This window comes from Lepus europaeus, chromosome 1, assembly GCF_033115175.1.
Source record: "Lepus europaeus isolate LE1 chromosome 1, mLepTim1.pri, whole genome shotgun sequence".
In the NCBI taxonomy this organism is placed as follows: domain Eukaryota; kingdom Metazoa; phylum Chordata; class Mammalia; order Lagomorpha; family Leporidae; genus Lepus; species Lepus europaeus.
The window spans coordinates 108,680,439-108,695,730 of record NC_084827.1 but is presented as its reverse complement, the minus strand read 5'-3'; the positions used below and the strand labels follow the sequence as shown (position 1 = coordinate 108,695,730).

Below are 15,292 nucleotides of genomic sequence, written 5' to 3'. Positions count from 1 at the left end.
CTAGGGATGTAACAGAATTTGTAAATTTAGGCAGTTTTTCAACTGTTCGCATTTACAGAGTCTTGAGAACTTTGGAAACTATTTCTATAGTTCCAGGTAAGACGTGATTTGTGGAAAGCACAAGGTCCTTGTCTCAACAGCTCTTTTTCTGTTTTCTGTTACTGTGTTTGTATGTGAACCCCCATTACAGATACGTGACAGAGTTTGTGGACCTGGGCAATGTCTCTGCGTTGAGAACATTCAGAGTTCTCCGAGCACTGAAAACAATTTCAGTCATTCCAGGTGAGAGCTCAGATAAATACCTAGGCTGTCTCAACATGTTTTTTTTGGAGTCACTTTCTTTGTTTTGACGTTCAGTATTAAGAAAATTGAGATTCATTAAAACAAGTGTTTCACAGAAAATTATTTTTGTCTCAACAAAACTTGGAGTTTAACAGTTTCTTTCAGGAGACTCTGTAAAAAGCATTCTGTGTGATTTGTTCTTAGCGTTGTCATTTTTTTTATCATGTCACTTTTACCAAGATTTTGTTGTCTTTTGAATCTACCAATCTATGTTCTCTTATTTGTTGTAGCCTTGATGATTATGTATACACAATGCAAATCTTGTAAGTCATTTGCTGACAAAATACAAGGGAACAAGATAACAAAAACAGCATGACTTCATAAGAGTGCATGAAGGATTTATCTTAAACTATAATTATACTCTAAACCACCTCTGGTTTTATAGTCAAATTGTCCTAATTGTAAAGCAAGACTTAAAAATATTTATTAAGGTAATTTGTTATAAAACTAACAACTGACCCTAATGAAAATGTAGAGCAAGTTTCCATTACAAAAAGTGGAAATACAGGAGCTAGCATTGTGGTGCTGTGGGTAAATATCCTACCTGCGATGCTGGCATCCCAAATGGGTGCTAGTTCTTGTCCTAGCTGCTCTATTTCCAATCTAGTTTCATGCTAATGGCCTGGAAAAAGCAGAAGAAGATGGCCCGAGTTTTTGGCCCCCGCATCCACACAGGAGACCAAAAAGAAGCTTCTGGCTCCTTGCTTTGGCCTAACTCAGTCCTGGCCGTTACAGCCATCTTGGGGATGGACCAGCTGTTGAAAGCTCTTGCTCTCTCTCTTTCTGTTTCTCCCTCTCTGTCTCTCCCTCACTCTCTGTAGCTCTGATTAACAAATAAATAAATCTTTTTTTAAGTGGAAAGTCAAACCACTTTTTCTAATATAAGCTCTGTGTACACCCTGAATTTCTCATTATTTTCTGCGCACAAAATGGGATACTTGGATTTTTGTCTCATTGTTTGGATCATCATCTCTGTAAGCCCTAGCCTTCTGTGAAGGGTTGCTTTTGCACTAGCATTGCAAAAATTTTGGGGCTTAACAGTGGAATCTATGTTTTTAAGAAAATTGTGCAGAGCTCTTCATAGTAATAGATTTCTTTCTTTCAGGCCTGAAGACCATCGTGGGAGCCCTGATCCAGTCGGTGAAGAAGCTCTCAGATGTCATGATCCTGACTGTGTTCTGTCTGAGCGTGTTTGCTCTAATAGGGCTGCAGCTGTTCATGGGCAACCTGAGGAATAAATGTATACAGTGGCCTCCCACCAATGCTTCCCTGGAGGAACATAGTATACAGAAGAATATTACTATGGATAACAATGGCACAATTGTCAATGAAACTGTCTTTGAGTTTGACTGGAAATCATACATTCAAGATACAAGTAAGAATTGTTATACATGTCTATTCATTTCATTGTTGACCTGCTGTCTATCTAGGAATCAGAAAACTAAAAATAATCATCTAGCAGATTGTGATCTCTTGGAAAATGACCTAATCAAACCATTTAAAAATACTTAAAATTACATCTTACTTGGTGTTTCTTTCCCCTAGAATTTAAATACAGATCATTTATATGTGACTATTTTTAAAGAATTTTGTTATTTACATCATTGTTGGTTTACATACACATTTAATTATTTTAGTGATAATTATTTTGATCCCTGATTACCACTTTCTATTGCATCACTTGGTAGGCAGGTGAATTCATCCAATAAGAATTTTTCTAAGCTCTTTTGTTGCTGTACATTCTTCCTGTAATAATTATGGTTATCAAAGTAGATGAAATATGTGAAATTTCCTTTATGTTCTAAAGTACTTTTACAAAGTACTAGAAACTGTACAGGCTATTGAGGAAAACAGCAATGATAACACATGGCTTCAGGATGTTCTGGTTTAGATTATTATGTTATTTTATGGAAATCAAGTGCGATCTAAAGATATATATTATTTCTTATATTTGGAAAGTAGTATGACATCAAAGGTCAAAATTTACAGTCAATTAAGATTTAGGATAGAGTAGTAGAAATGCTCAGATAAATCAGAAAGGTTATGGGAATCAGTTTATCTTAAATTCAAGAGTTTACAAAAATAGTCAAACATTTAAAGAGTCTAAAATGGTGGAAAAATCATTATCTTAATATCCTCTCTTTAAAGTATCAATACAAATAATGTGTTTCCTGTTTTCTTTAATATTAATATCTTCTAGTAGCAATATTTCAAAAGCAGGAAGAATTAGAACAAGATTCATGGGAAAAAATATCCTTTTAAAGGAAAAATAATGAACACAAAAAACTTAGGCTCTCGATGTGCTTGAATGTCTATGTGCTATGTCTTTGTTATTTTAAAGTGATGAGCAATACTTTGAAAAAGAAATGAAAAAACTTCAGTGACTGTGTAGGACAAGTAAGGTTAATCATAGAAAATTACTGATATTTTGATAACTAAAGTAATGAAAGCATGATAAAAAATTAAGGAACTATCAATGTCTTTCTATAGTTATAGATCAGGAATTTACCTCATATTAGTACAGATTCACTCTTCCATAATATTTAGAGATACGCTAACAAATAGTTTGCAGCAGTTGTAAATCTCTAAATAAAGAAAGTGCCTTTGATTAAGAATAGCAAGTGTCAGAGCAATGCACGGATATCCCCTACTCACTGCATAGGATACCATAAGCCCACTGCTGTCACCAACTCCTGAAATCTGGGGTTTCTTTGTATTTACAGTCACAATGCTGGCTATGATGATGTCCCTAGGCTTTAAGCACTCCATTGTAAATTTATTTGACTTCATTTTTCTTACACCCAAAATAAAAAATATTCAGAATACTTAAGGTTATTTTCAACAATATTTTCTATCATTTCCCCTAATAATATTCCACTTGTTGAAAAAGGTTATTTTCAACCAAATGTAAATATAAGCAAAATGATTGGTCTTTGAAAGTGACAGAAAATTAAATTCACTAAAATTTTAAAAATTTTTATGACTGGAAATTTGTGTTTTCTTCAGGTCAAGAGTCTTACATTATTGAATTTAATGGACAAATCTTCATTTATAATTATGAACTATCAAAAAGAAATTATAGTCCTTTTACTTTTTAACTGCAAATTAAGAAACCATGTCAATTTTTCTATTTCAAGGAAATCAGCATATTTGGAAATAAAATGATACGTGCCCTTAAGTGGTTCCGTGTGGTTTTTACAAAACAATGCAAGGAATAAACATGTAACACCCAAGAAATATTTTTCCTTACCTATTTCAGCATATTAGTTAATCTCATTAGTTTTATTTGTTTGTTTTGTCATCCATTTGCTTGGTCATTCAATGCACTTTATTGAAAGGCTACCAGGTTTCAAACACTAGTAAAATAGGAGTAATTGATGCTTCTGACTTTCAAGGAGGAATAATATTTATAAGCAAATAATTACAATATAAGTAAATAAGTGTGATGACAATGTATGTATTTGCACATAGTGAAGGGTGAATTCTTACTTATGCCAATCCTCAGTAGAAAGGAAAGAGGAAATATGAAGGAAAAATGCAAAGAAAATTGACAGTGCCACAGGACATTTGAAGAAACCACGGAGAGGCAGGAGTTTACATAGTGGTTTGGTGCAGTGGTTAGGACACCCGTTAGTCCCAGCTCTGCTCTTGATTCCAGTTTCCTGTATTGCACACCCTGGCTCAAGAACTTGGGGCTCTACCAATCATGTGTGGGACCTAGGTTGTGTTCTGATTTCCTGGATTCAGCTTGATCCAACAGTGTCAGGAGCGAATCAGTGAATGGAATATCTCTATTTGTCTACCCCTGTCTCTCTTCCCCTCAAATAAATAAACGAATTTAAAAAATAAGTCTAGGAGTTTCTCAGAAACAGAAACCTTTGAGATAGTATAGTGTTTACCAATTAGTAATTATTTCAGCTTTGGTATTTAAGATTTTAAAATCTTTTTTATTTTCATAGTTGATATGATTTATGTGTCTCACTGTAAACTGATTATATTATATTCTCAAAGTGTATAGAGTATAAATTATGAATTTATATATACATATATATTATATTTACAATATATATGTATATATAAAACATATATTTATATAATATATATTTATGTTTATATAATATATATAAAAATTTTAGAAATTTTGTAGAGTTCAAATGTAGCAGACCAGAAAATATACAAACCTTTCATTTTGAAATATGTGACTATTTTGAGAAAGCAAAGAAATCTCTTCTTATCACCTATTTTTACTGAATGAATTTTTTTAAGGGAAAGAGTTTATTGGGGGAAACTCGACATACTGGAGGGAATGGGCAAAGAAGGAAAAGAAGAAGAAGTAGAGCATAAGGGAGAGAGATAGAGACAGAGGTCAGGAGATGGAGAGAAAAAGGAGAGAGAGAGAGAGAGAGAGAGAGCAAGTGCGAGAGCCATGTGTTCAGGAACAGGTCCCTTTAAAACTTTGCCCTGGGGGACAGACAGGAAAGTAGGAGCAGGGAACCCCATTAGGATGGGGGTGGGGCTGACACTGGTGGTTGGACCATATAGCCACCTGGCTTCCTGCAATGGGGGGTGGGGAGGCTAGACCCTTGGATGGTGTCAGGGTGTAGATTGCACCATAGATAAGACTGCACCATTTTACTAACATTCCCCCCTTATGTTTTTTATAAAGCAGGAATTGTAAAAGCAGGATTAGTCCCAAAAGTCCAGGAGGGGTAAAGGGACAATCATCTGTCTTTAGAGCTACTTCCTGCTAACATGGGGCCATGAGGTACTCTTCGCTGGCATGGGGCGTTGTCTCAAGCAGCTATCTCATGGGTGGGGAGCTGAGTATATCCCTGTAGCAGTATTTGGTTGACTGCCTGGTTGCTGAATGCCTTGGTTTGTTCCTTTATCACCTCCTGTAAACACTTAAACAGACACTCAGAATTTGGGAGGCCAGTGTGTGGATAGAGATCACGGAGTGTTTGTCAGTGCTGTGGAAGGTGTTCCAAGAGTGTGTTTTGTGACTGGCAGAAATCCAGGACACCAGAGCAGCTCAGAGAGCCCCAAAGGGAGAGCAAAGTCACTGGGAGAGCCTGGATCCGAGTCACAGCACCAATGTAAGGCCACCACAAAACACACCAAACACCAGAGTAAGGGAAAGAGTTTATTGGGGGGAACTTAACAGACTGGAGGGAAGGAGCAAAGAAGGAAAAGAGGGAGAAGGAGAGTGTAAGGGAGAGAGAGACAGAGACAGAGGTCAGGAAATGGAGAGGAAGAGAGAGAGAGCTGAATGAAATTTTTTAATTCATCAGGTTGGTGGGAAAATACTGATTTCTTTTTAAAATGTTAGCTTAGTACTGTAACCATCACTTATTTTACCTTGGTAGTGAGTAAATAATTTGCACTATTTCTAATCCCCTTAATATAATAAATAGTATTGGGAGAAGGAAGAAACACTTGTATATTGAATGAATTAAGTAAAAGAATTATATGAATTAAATAAAAGATCTAAAATTGCTCAATGAATCTATAAGTAGGACCTGACATTCAGAATGTTCTCATTTCAGAACTCTTAACAGTGCACGATGTTATTTTATGGCTTTCTCTTTTTAAATAGGGTATCATTATTTCCTGGAGGGTGTTTTGGATGCATTACTATGTGGAAATAGCTCTGACGCAGGGTAAGCCAACAATTTGTATGTGTTTGTATATTTGTGTGTATATAGACACTTAATTAGGAGTTTTTAAAAAGTTCAGAGAAATGTGTATTATGAAGAAAATGCATGAATTCCAAAATCTTTGTATCAAATACCTTTATCTTTATTTTTAAGGTTTGTTTATTTATTTTGAAAGTCAGAAATACAGAGAGAATGGGAGAGACAGAGAAAGATCTTCCATCCACTGGTTCACTCCCCAGATGATTCTAATAGCCAGCACTGGGTCAGGCTGAAACCAGGATCCAGGAGCTTCTCCTGATCTTCTACATGGATGGTCTTTCCTAGGCCATTAGCAGGGAGCTGGATTGGAATTGGAGCAACTGGGCCATGAATTGTTGCCCATATAGGACGCCAGAGTCATAGGTGGTGGCTTTACCTACTATATCACAATGCCAGCCGCAAATACAGTTATCTTTATTTTCCACAATTTTTTAAATGTGCTGTATCTGTATCTTTTCTCTCTTTGTAGAAACTGATAGATGATAGTCAACTAATTATTCATATTAATTTTCTGTAATAAAGGTAATTTGTAAGTATGAGATTATGAGAGGTCTTCAAAATTTAATAAAATATGTATTATCTTCTACTATGTACTTTCATGAATATTTTAAATGTACATTTTAAGTATTAGGTAAGCATTGATGTTTTATACAATGAGACAAAATGATTTTAAATATGCTACTCTTTCTTTTAGGCAAGTATATGGGGGAATGACTTAATTCTGGAGACTCCATAGCAGAAAAAAAAATAAATGGAGATACTTTGAAATGCTAAATGTCAACATAAAACAGTATTTTGAAATTTTATTAGAAATTCTGTGCCACATTTCAATGATGACACCACATGGCCAATAAAATAATTATATCAATTGTCAAAAAATGTGTTAGTTACTATTTATGTTACTTTCATCTTTTGAAACAGCAAACTTTCCTGGCTAGATAATGTGATAAGTATAGGATACTATCGGAAGAGAAAGACAATTGAATGTCTTGTAATCTTCTCTTTTCCTCATTTACAGCCAATGTCCAGAAGGCTACGTGTGTGTAAAAGCTGGTAGAAACCCCAATTATGGTTACACAAGTTTTGATACCTTCAGCTGGGCTTTTTTATCCTTGTTTCGACTGATGACTCAGGACTTTTGGGAAAATCTTTACCAGCTGGTAAGATTCTGAGGTGACACATACAGCATTTAAGTAGAAGTCTACAAGCATTACCAAGTGAGCTGTGAAATCCAAATCTCAGCACAACATAATGAAAAGAACAGAAGTTGAAATCCAGATATGTGAGCTCCCCTATGCTATTGATCATAACCCATATTAAGTAGAGTGATGACATTCTTTCCATTTGATCCCTGAGGCAAATCCACTTTACTACCCTTCTCAGACACAGACTGTCTAAATGAAAGAACAATCTCCCCTCAGTATCACCCTTCAAGTATGCTTTCTCAGGTGGGTGGTGGTAAAAATAAGGAAGCAGATGCAGATGTAGAAAGATAACTCTGAGTTCTGCCAACAGGGTCACCGAACGTCACCTCTTTGATTGAGGTCTTTGTGGTATTTATTGACTCTGTTTCATTCTTAGTGAATCCAAGAATTCCCTTTAAGAAATCAGAGCGTGAATGTTTCAGTTGGGGCAAAGGAAGAGGCTGAATTAAAGAAACAGTCTATGAAAGAAGCAGGGAAGGTTGTTATCAACATTATTATTTCTATCAGAGTTCTACAAAACACTAGGCTAAATTGAGAGTTTAAGCCACCAGTTAGTGAAATAATACTGAAAAGCAATTCTGATATTCATTTTTCTAGACATTACGTGCTGCTGGAAAAACATACATGATATTTTTTGTGCTGGTCATTTTCTTGGGCTCATTCTACCTAATAAATCTGATCCTGGCTGTGGTGGCCATGGCTTACGAGGAACAGAATCAGGCAACACTGGAAGAGGCTGAGCAGAAAGAAGCTGAGTTTCAGCAGATGCTTGAACAGTTAAAAAAGCAACAAGAGGCAGCTCAGGTAAATTCATCAAATCAAGGATGCCCTGTTTCACACTGCCAAACTATTGTTTTGATTGTTACTAAAATACTAGAGAGACATAAGTATGTAACAAAACCTAAGAAAGCTAGTGATATGGAAAAGTATTAAGGATTTCTGTATTTTTATTTTGTTTAGTTTCATTTAAGGATACTATTGAATTATTATCTTTATAATAGTAACCACAAAATAAAAACTTTCCTGGTATTTTAATCTTATTAAGATTATCAGAATTAAAGATAAAACATGATTTTGGGGTCTTCTCAGGTGAAAAACCTCTGAGTATACTGGCATCAGAATAAGGGGAGAGGGAGCGGGAAAGGGGAGGGTTGTGGGTGGGAGGGAAGTTATGGGGGGGAAGCCATTGTAATCCATAAGCTGTACTTTGGAAATTTATATTCATTAAATAAAAGTTAAAAAAATAAACTTGTAGCTTGATCAGGAAAAAAAAAGAATAAGATCCTAAGGAAGTGATTTTTACTGTTTAAAAGATGCATTGTTTATTATACACAAAAATGGTCATTGGGTTCTTATAGTCTCATTCTTCCTTTAACCAAAAATATGTTGGCCTTTATTGTGATTGCTTAGCTGCCATTATAAGGAAGTAATCAAATAATATAATGTTTTCTGATATAGTGGTATCCAATATGTATATGAATATCGTGAATCTTATGCAGATCAGGATGTCCAAGAGGGATTTCTTGTTCTTATAGTGAAACGTCGCTGCTCAAAGCACAAAAAATTGTAAAAAGCCCTCCTACTACTCCTATTTTTCATAACTCTTCCTTTTTAGCATACAAACTCATTGTCTTTACTAAAAACAAACAAACAAATGAAGTTGCTTTGGAAATTTGGATACGTGGGGAGCAATGATAATCACTAAAACATGCCAACTTAGTACCTGTACAAGCTGTAATCAAAAAGCATTGTTTTATTCCTTGCCCACATGGCCAGTAAGAACCAGTGCATATTTGAAGATGGTAGAGGCAGTTTTTGGAGAATTGGGCAGCTTGCCTTGCTTAGCAGGAAACTATTGGTGCCCTGTTCTACTGGATAGAGAGAATATCATGGAAAGATGAGGAAGGGATTGTGAACCATCGACAAATTTGAGGACTTCAGATTTTCATCTCACTTCCTTACCTCTGGCTGTGACCTCAAGTAACTTGTCAGCTTCTCATCTATGCTCCAGTTTCTTTTTTAGAGAAAAAAAGGCAATGTAATTAAATACCAATTTTTAGAGAAAATCAAATCTAAGAAAGTAATAAGAATTTATGTTCTTGTCAATGCCCAGTGGATACTTTTTAATCTGTGGTCTGTGAAGCATGACACAGACATAATAAATGTTACTATGGGGAAAACAACATTATTTCTGAAAGCCTCTGTTAGGAAAGAAACCCCCCCCCCCCTTACTTTTGCAGAGCATCTTCCGTATGAGCATCTCCTACCAGCTCCTGTCAGCTAAATGTATTTTCTAAATGCCATGCAAATGCTTGCATTTTTTAAGTGAAAGATAAAGATTTCACTACTGCCAAGCTGAAGCTACTTTTTCTCAATGTAGCAGGCAGCAGCTACCACGGCCTCAGAGCATTCCAGAGAGCCCAGTGCAGCAGGCAGACTCTCGGATAGCTCCTCTGAAGCCTCCAAGTTGAGTTCCAAGAGTGCAAAGGAAAGAAGAAATCGCAGGAAGAAAAGAAAACAGAAGGAGCAGTCTGGTGGGGAAGAGAAAGATGAAGACGAATTCCATAAATCTGAATCTGAAGACAGCATCAGAAGGAAAGGCTTTCGCTTTTCCATTGAAGGGAACCGATTGACCTATGAAAAGAGGTACTCTTCCCCACACCAGGTATGGCTGAGTTTACTGATGCATGGATGAAAACTAGGAAGGACCCATGAATTTTCATCAACTGCACTGACTACCATTTTTATCATAGTTAAACCTATCCTCTCACCACATAGTTACAAGAACATTTTATGTATATTTTTGTGAGTCTACATCTTAAAATAATTGAAATGGGCTTGAGATGAAAGTAAAGAAACCAGGATTTTTGTTCTGAGACTTCCTGATGGTACTTGTTTACAACCAATGATATTTAATCTTTCTGATGCTCAGATCTTTTAACAAAAATTGGCTCTGGACCTAGCTGATCAATAAGGTCCTCTTGTTATGGTTTTACCTTGCTTATCTCCCCTGATTTCTTTAAAAACCATCATGCCTGCTTTTGAAAATATTAGTTATGATACACCATGTTGAAAAGCACATCACTCTGAATTTCAGAAGCCTGAAGTTTAATAAGCATTGTGCTCTTAAAAAAAAAAACAGAAACATTGTGCCTTATAGGTATGAAATGAATGATAATTGAAGTGATTTGAGAATAATGAACTAGAGTAATTTGTGAATTCCTTGAAAGGAAAGAGCATTGAAAACAGTGTGGCCTTGTTTAGGTCTATCACCAGTGTTCAAAGAAGGTTTATGTTGTCCATAGCAGTATACCAGGGTTCTTTTGAACTTGATTAAGGGTGAGTCAGGGTTTATTTTGTTTTGCAGTATCATTAGTGTGCAATCTGTCTTTTCATTTCTTAATCTTAAGAGCTATAAATCTTTTACAAAACAAACTTAATCTGAGTGCACATAGAATGAGAATGTTTATCAAAAAGAATGAACCACAATCTTTTATGACTGCTGAATTTTCTTTCACTTAATATTGCAAAGCTGAAGTACACTGAAAAGAGCCATGTTAATGTGGTTTTACTTTTTGTTTTTCTCAAACTCTTAGTCATTGTTGAGCATCCGTGGCTCCCTATTTTCTCCAAGGAGAAATAGCAGAACAAGCCTATTCAGCTTCAGAGGACGAGCAAAGGATGTGGGTTCTGAGAACGACTTTGCTGATGATGAGCACAGCACCTTTGAGGATAACGAAAGCCGGAGAGACTCCTTGTTTGTACCCCGACGTCACGGAGAGCGCCGCAACAGTAACCTCAGTCAGACCAGTAGGTCATCCCGGATGTTGGCGGTGTTTCCAGCGAATGGGAAGATGCACAGCAGTGTGGATTGCAATGGTGTGGTTTCCTTGGTTGGTGGACCTTCAGTTCCTACATCGCCTGTTGGACAGCTTCTGCCAGAGGTGATAATAGATAAGCCAGCTACTGATGACAATGTAAGGATGTTTTAAATAGTTTAGGCATGGCTGGCCCATTTTTGCTGCACCAGCCAGTGTTTCTACAGAATGGAACTCTTGAGAATGATTCCTGGTTGGTCAAGCTGTGAATGCACCTGCATCTTGTAACACCTTTAAGCGACTAACCAACTAATACTTAAAACCTCCACACTCTCCTGCACAAACCTGAATGCATTTACGTATTGAATATGCTAAAGATTAGGCACAATAATTCCTGACTCCAGTTGGAGGATTTGCTATATACCCACGTGGAATTTAGACAGCAGGACATACTCTAACACTTTGTATAGAATTAAATAAATGATCTTTATGTTTAAGTGTAAAGGGTGTATAATAAATCTTTCCAACAGATTATTCAATATATCTCTGCTTTAGTTTAGATTTTTGAAAACACTGTGCTTAAATAGATAGTTTCATTGTTAGCTTAAAATTTCTAGTACTCATTTGTGTCTTACTAAAAACAATGCTGATATAGGTCTTAAAACTAATCTAAATGAAGAGACATAAGAAAATTATGAATACACACAGATAAAATAATTGTCTGTATACAAAGGTATGTTTATGTTTGTATACCCAGATGAGGAATTTCTAAACAGATGCTGCCTCTTTTTAGATTGTTCACTCACTTGGAAATATATCAGCATGATGAGGCATGATTAAGTCACAATTAGATGACTTATTGCTTTGATACCCTGGATGAAACTGTTGTCCATGCAACATGCATGTTTTATCTTTAACGTATGAGTTGTGTTGTCAAGTCTGTTCACATTTGGCATCCAGAAAATGAGATGGCAGCTAAGTGTGTTCAATCATTAGTAATTCTTGAAAAATAAATGGCTACCTTCTCAAAAAGCAAAAGCCTTGATCACTTTCGTGACTAATTAAGTTATCAGATTTATATTTTTCACTCAGAAATAAGGATTACTATTACATGTACTTGCTGAGAGACTTGCTAGCTATATCAAAAATATTTCATAAAATTATGAAGTCAGAGAGTTAAAGTAAACCATTTTTCTGAAGACTAAATGGTTAACAGTTTGAACATTCCAGGTTAATGATACAATAAGTCAGCAATATCTGCCATCCCCAATTAAGTATGACAGTGCATGGTGCATGTGTTTCATGAAACTCACTGTGCTACCATTTGGTTCTTTGCTTATCATATTGCTCAAGTTAATCATTAATGCATTAGCAATTTCTTTACAGGGAACGACCACTGAAACTGAAATGAGAAAGAGAAGGTCAAGTTCTTTCCACGTTTCCATGGACTTTCTGGAAGATCCTTCCCAAAGGCAAAGAGCAATGAGCATAGCCAGCATCCTAACAAATACAGTGGAAGGTTTGTAACAAATTCTATTTCCATTCCAGTTATTTTACTAAGCCTACATTATTTCATTTTAGACAAACATCTCTGTTTATGACTTGCAAACAATGCATTCTAGTGACTAAGTAATAGATGTTATTAAAGTGATTACTTATATTCACATATTCCAGCAGCTTTAGAAAATTTATTTGAACTAAATGACATGGGTCTCTAAAGAATATTCTACTTCAAAACTCTTTGAAAATGTGTAACAAAGCATTTCTATTAGAGGCTTCTAATCGTATTAGTCATAAGGTTCTGTTTAGCTTAGAACTTCAGCAGCATAAGTTCTATCTATCTCATCCTAAATATTCTTAAGATGATTCTTAGCTCCCCTCAGTTCCTTCCCTAACTCTTATGACCTTAGTTTGACAACATAGCCAGTCACTAACACAGACTTACTGACAGTATCTGCATTATCTCAAACCACATTCTCACTGAGACTTCATTTAAGAGGACACTCACTTAACAAGTGCTGAGCCGTGGTATCAATGCATAAGAGAAAAAGCTATTCTTTGCTACTGCTGCTCTATGTAGATGGCTAATGAAATATCTTTGGGAGTTTATAGTAAATTCTTTGATTATTTAAAATTTATTTTATTCGTGAGACAGAGAGAGAAGAAGACAGAGAGGCAGAGCTACCCATTACTTCATTCCCTAATTATCTGAAGCAGCTTGGGCAGGACTAATCAGAAGCCAGGACCTGGGAACTCAATCCTGATCTCTCACATGGCTGGTAGGGACCCAACTACTTGAGTCATTACCTTCTGCCTCTCATAGTTCACATTACCAGAAAGCTGAGAGTAGAGTGGAGCCAGGATTAGAACTAAGGCACTAAGACACAGGAAGCAGAAATCTTAACAGGTGGCTTAATGGCTAGGCCAAATGGTTGCCTCTGCGGTGTTCTTTGCTGGTTTGTTTTATCAAATGCAAATCAGCTTCACTTAGTAACAAATGGAAATGTGTTGATTACTAAAAATAAGTCTAGTAGATCAAAAATAAATTTTTAAAATGTATTTATAAAATTTGTCTTTTGGTGGTTACTTTTATATTTTTAAATCTAGAGCTTGAAGAATCCAGACAGAAATGCCCACCATGTTGGTATAAATTTTCCAATATATTCTTAATATGGGACTGTTCTCCGTACTGGTTAAAAGTGAAACACATTGTCAACCTGGTCGTGATGGACCCATTTGTTGACCTGGCCATCACCATCTGCATTGTCTTAAACACTCTTTTCATGGCCATGGAACACTATCCAATGACAGAACATTTCAATAATGTGCTTGCAGTAGGAAACTTGGTAAGCATATTAGAAGGTAAATGTGTTTAGCCTTCAAGTTTTCTGTTTGTGAGACTGTTTTCGTTGTTTAGGGTACGGCATTATTTCAATCGTTCTTCCTACCTCTTAACCCCCCAAAATGTGAATTATGTCTAACAAGCTATACCATACCTCCTGCCAAAAATAACAGCTCTTATTGTTCATGTAAACACTTGGGAAAAACAGTAGGCATATGCCTACTGTACTACTTGGAAAGTCAATAGTGATATTTACAAGTTTTTCAAAATGCAGAAGTAGTTCAGCTTAGGACACATATTTTGAAATGGTTTCATCACAGGTACCCTTGCTACAGAAGATTAAAATAAAAGCATGGGCTTTAAAAAATTATTTGTTATTTGTTAAGTTTATTTGATTGTTAGTGAGAGAGAGGAAGGGAGAGATAGCACTCATACCCTTCCATCTGCTGGCTCACTCTGCAAATGTTTGGAATAGCCAGTACTGGACCAGACCAAAACTAGAAGCTGGGAACTCAACCTGGATCTTCCATGGGGATTGCAAGAACCTCAATACCTGAGCCAAAGCTGTGGATCTTTTTATCCTCCATAGTCAGGTTCTTTGCATGAAATAACAATTCAAAAACATTTCTAGCTTTTCTGCTTCTATTATCTAAAAAGTATATATTTGTTATATAAATGTATTGTTTTATCCATCTAGTCTGTGTATCAAATCCATGCTGATACCAATGCACAAGTTGCAATACATAAGCACGCGTAACAACTAAATGATTTGAAGGAAATAGGAATAGGCTTAAAGAAAGAAAAAACTAACCATGGACAAAATCTTGCCAGTTCGTGTGTTGTATGAAGTCTGAAGGAAAAGGTAATGGTATATAATAGAAAGAATACATGTGTAATAGAAAGTATATATGTGTACAAATCCCCGTTTTGGAATTCTAGTTGGATGATACTGGGTAGAGCATTTTACTCATCTGAAGACCTTGATTTTCTCATCTACAAAGTAATAATTTTAACAAATCAACATATTAAAGTTTCTCTGAGGATAAAATGAAATAATATCAACAATAACTTACAAATTTAAGTTGTTAATATAATCATTGTTGGAAAAGCAGCAAAAAACCTTTTGTTCAAAGAGTAATATATTTATACTTTATCATTGATGAAATTAGAGTAATTTTGTTTTGATCTTAGGTTTTCACTGGGATCTTCACAGCAGAAATGTTTCTGAAAATTATTGCCATGGATCCTTATTATTATTTCCAAGAAGGCTGGAATATCTTTGATGGTTTTATTGTGACCCTTAGTCTGGTAGAACTTGGCCTCGCAAATGTGGAAGGATTATCAGTGCTCCGTTCATTCCGACTGGTAAAAAACAAAACAAAACCTTTC

General features: G+C 35.8%; 1 protein-coding gene across 8 annotated transcripts in view; it reads left to right on the top strand.

Moving 5' to 3' along the window:
- The window catches only part of LOC133766490 (sodium channel protein type 1 subunit alpha), a 77,810-nt gene that overhangs the window by 22,049 nt on the left and 40,469 nt on the right, over positions 1 to 15,292 (top strand). For 2 of the 8 annotated variants that reach the window (XM_062200199.1, XM_062200179.1), the window contains exons 5-14: positions 191 to 282; positions 1,448 to 1,717; positions 5,939 to 6,002; positions 7,057 to 7,198; positions 7,841 to 8,047; positions 9,627 to 9,908; positions 10,840 to 11,187; positions 12,448 to 12,580; positions 13,669 to 13,907; positions 15,095 to 15,268. In XM_062200199.1, coding sequence (XP_062056183.1) covers positions 191 to 282; positions 1,448 to 1,717; positions 5,939 to 6,002; positions 7,057 to 7,198; positions 7,841 to 8,047; positions 9,627 to 9,908; positions 10,840 to 11,187; positions 12,448 to 12,580; positions 13,669 to 13,907; positions 15,095 to 15,268 — 1,951 coding nt within the window. Of the gene's footprint in view, positions 1 to 190; positions 283 to 1,447; positions 1,718 to 5,938; positions 6,003 to 7,056; positions 7,199 to 7,840; positions 8,048 to 9,623; positions 9,909 to 10,839; positions 11,221 to 12,433; positions 12,581 to 13,668; positions 13,908 to 15,094; positions 15,269 to 15,292 lie in introns of all 8 variants that reach the window. The other 6 variants (XM_062200195.1, XM_062200210.1, XM_062200205.1 and 3 more) reach the window with 6 other exon arrangements.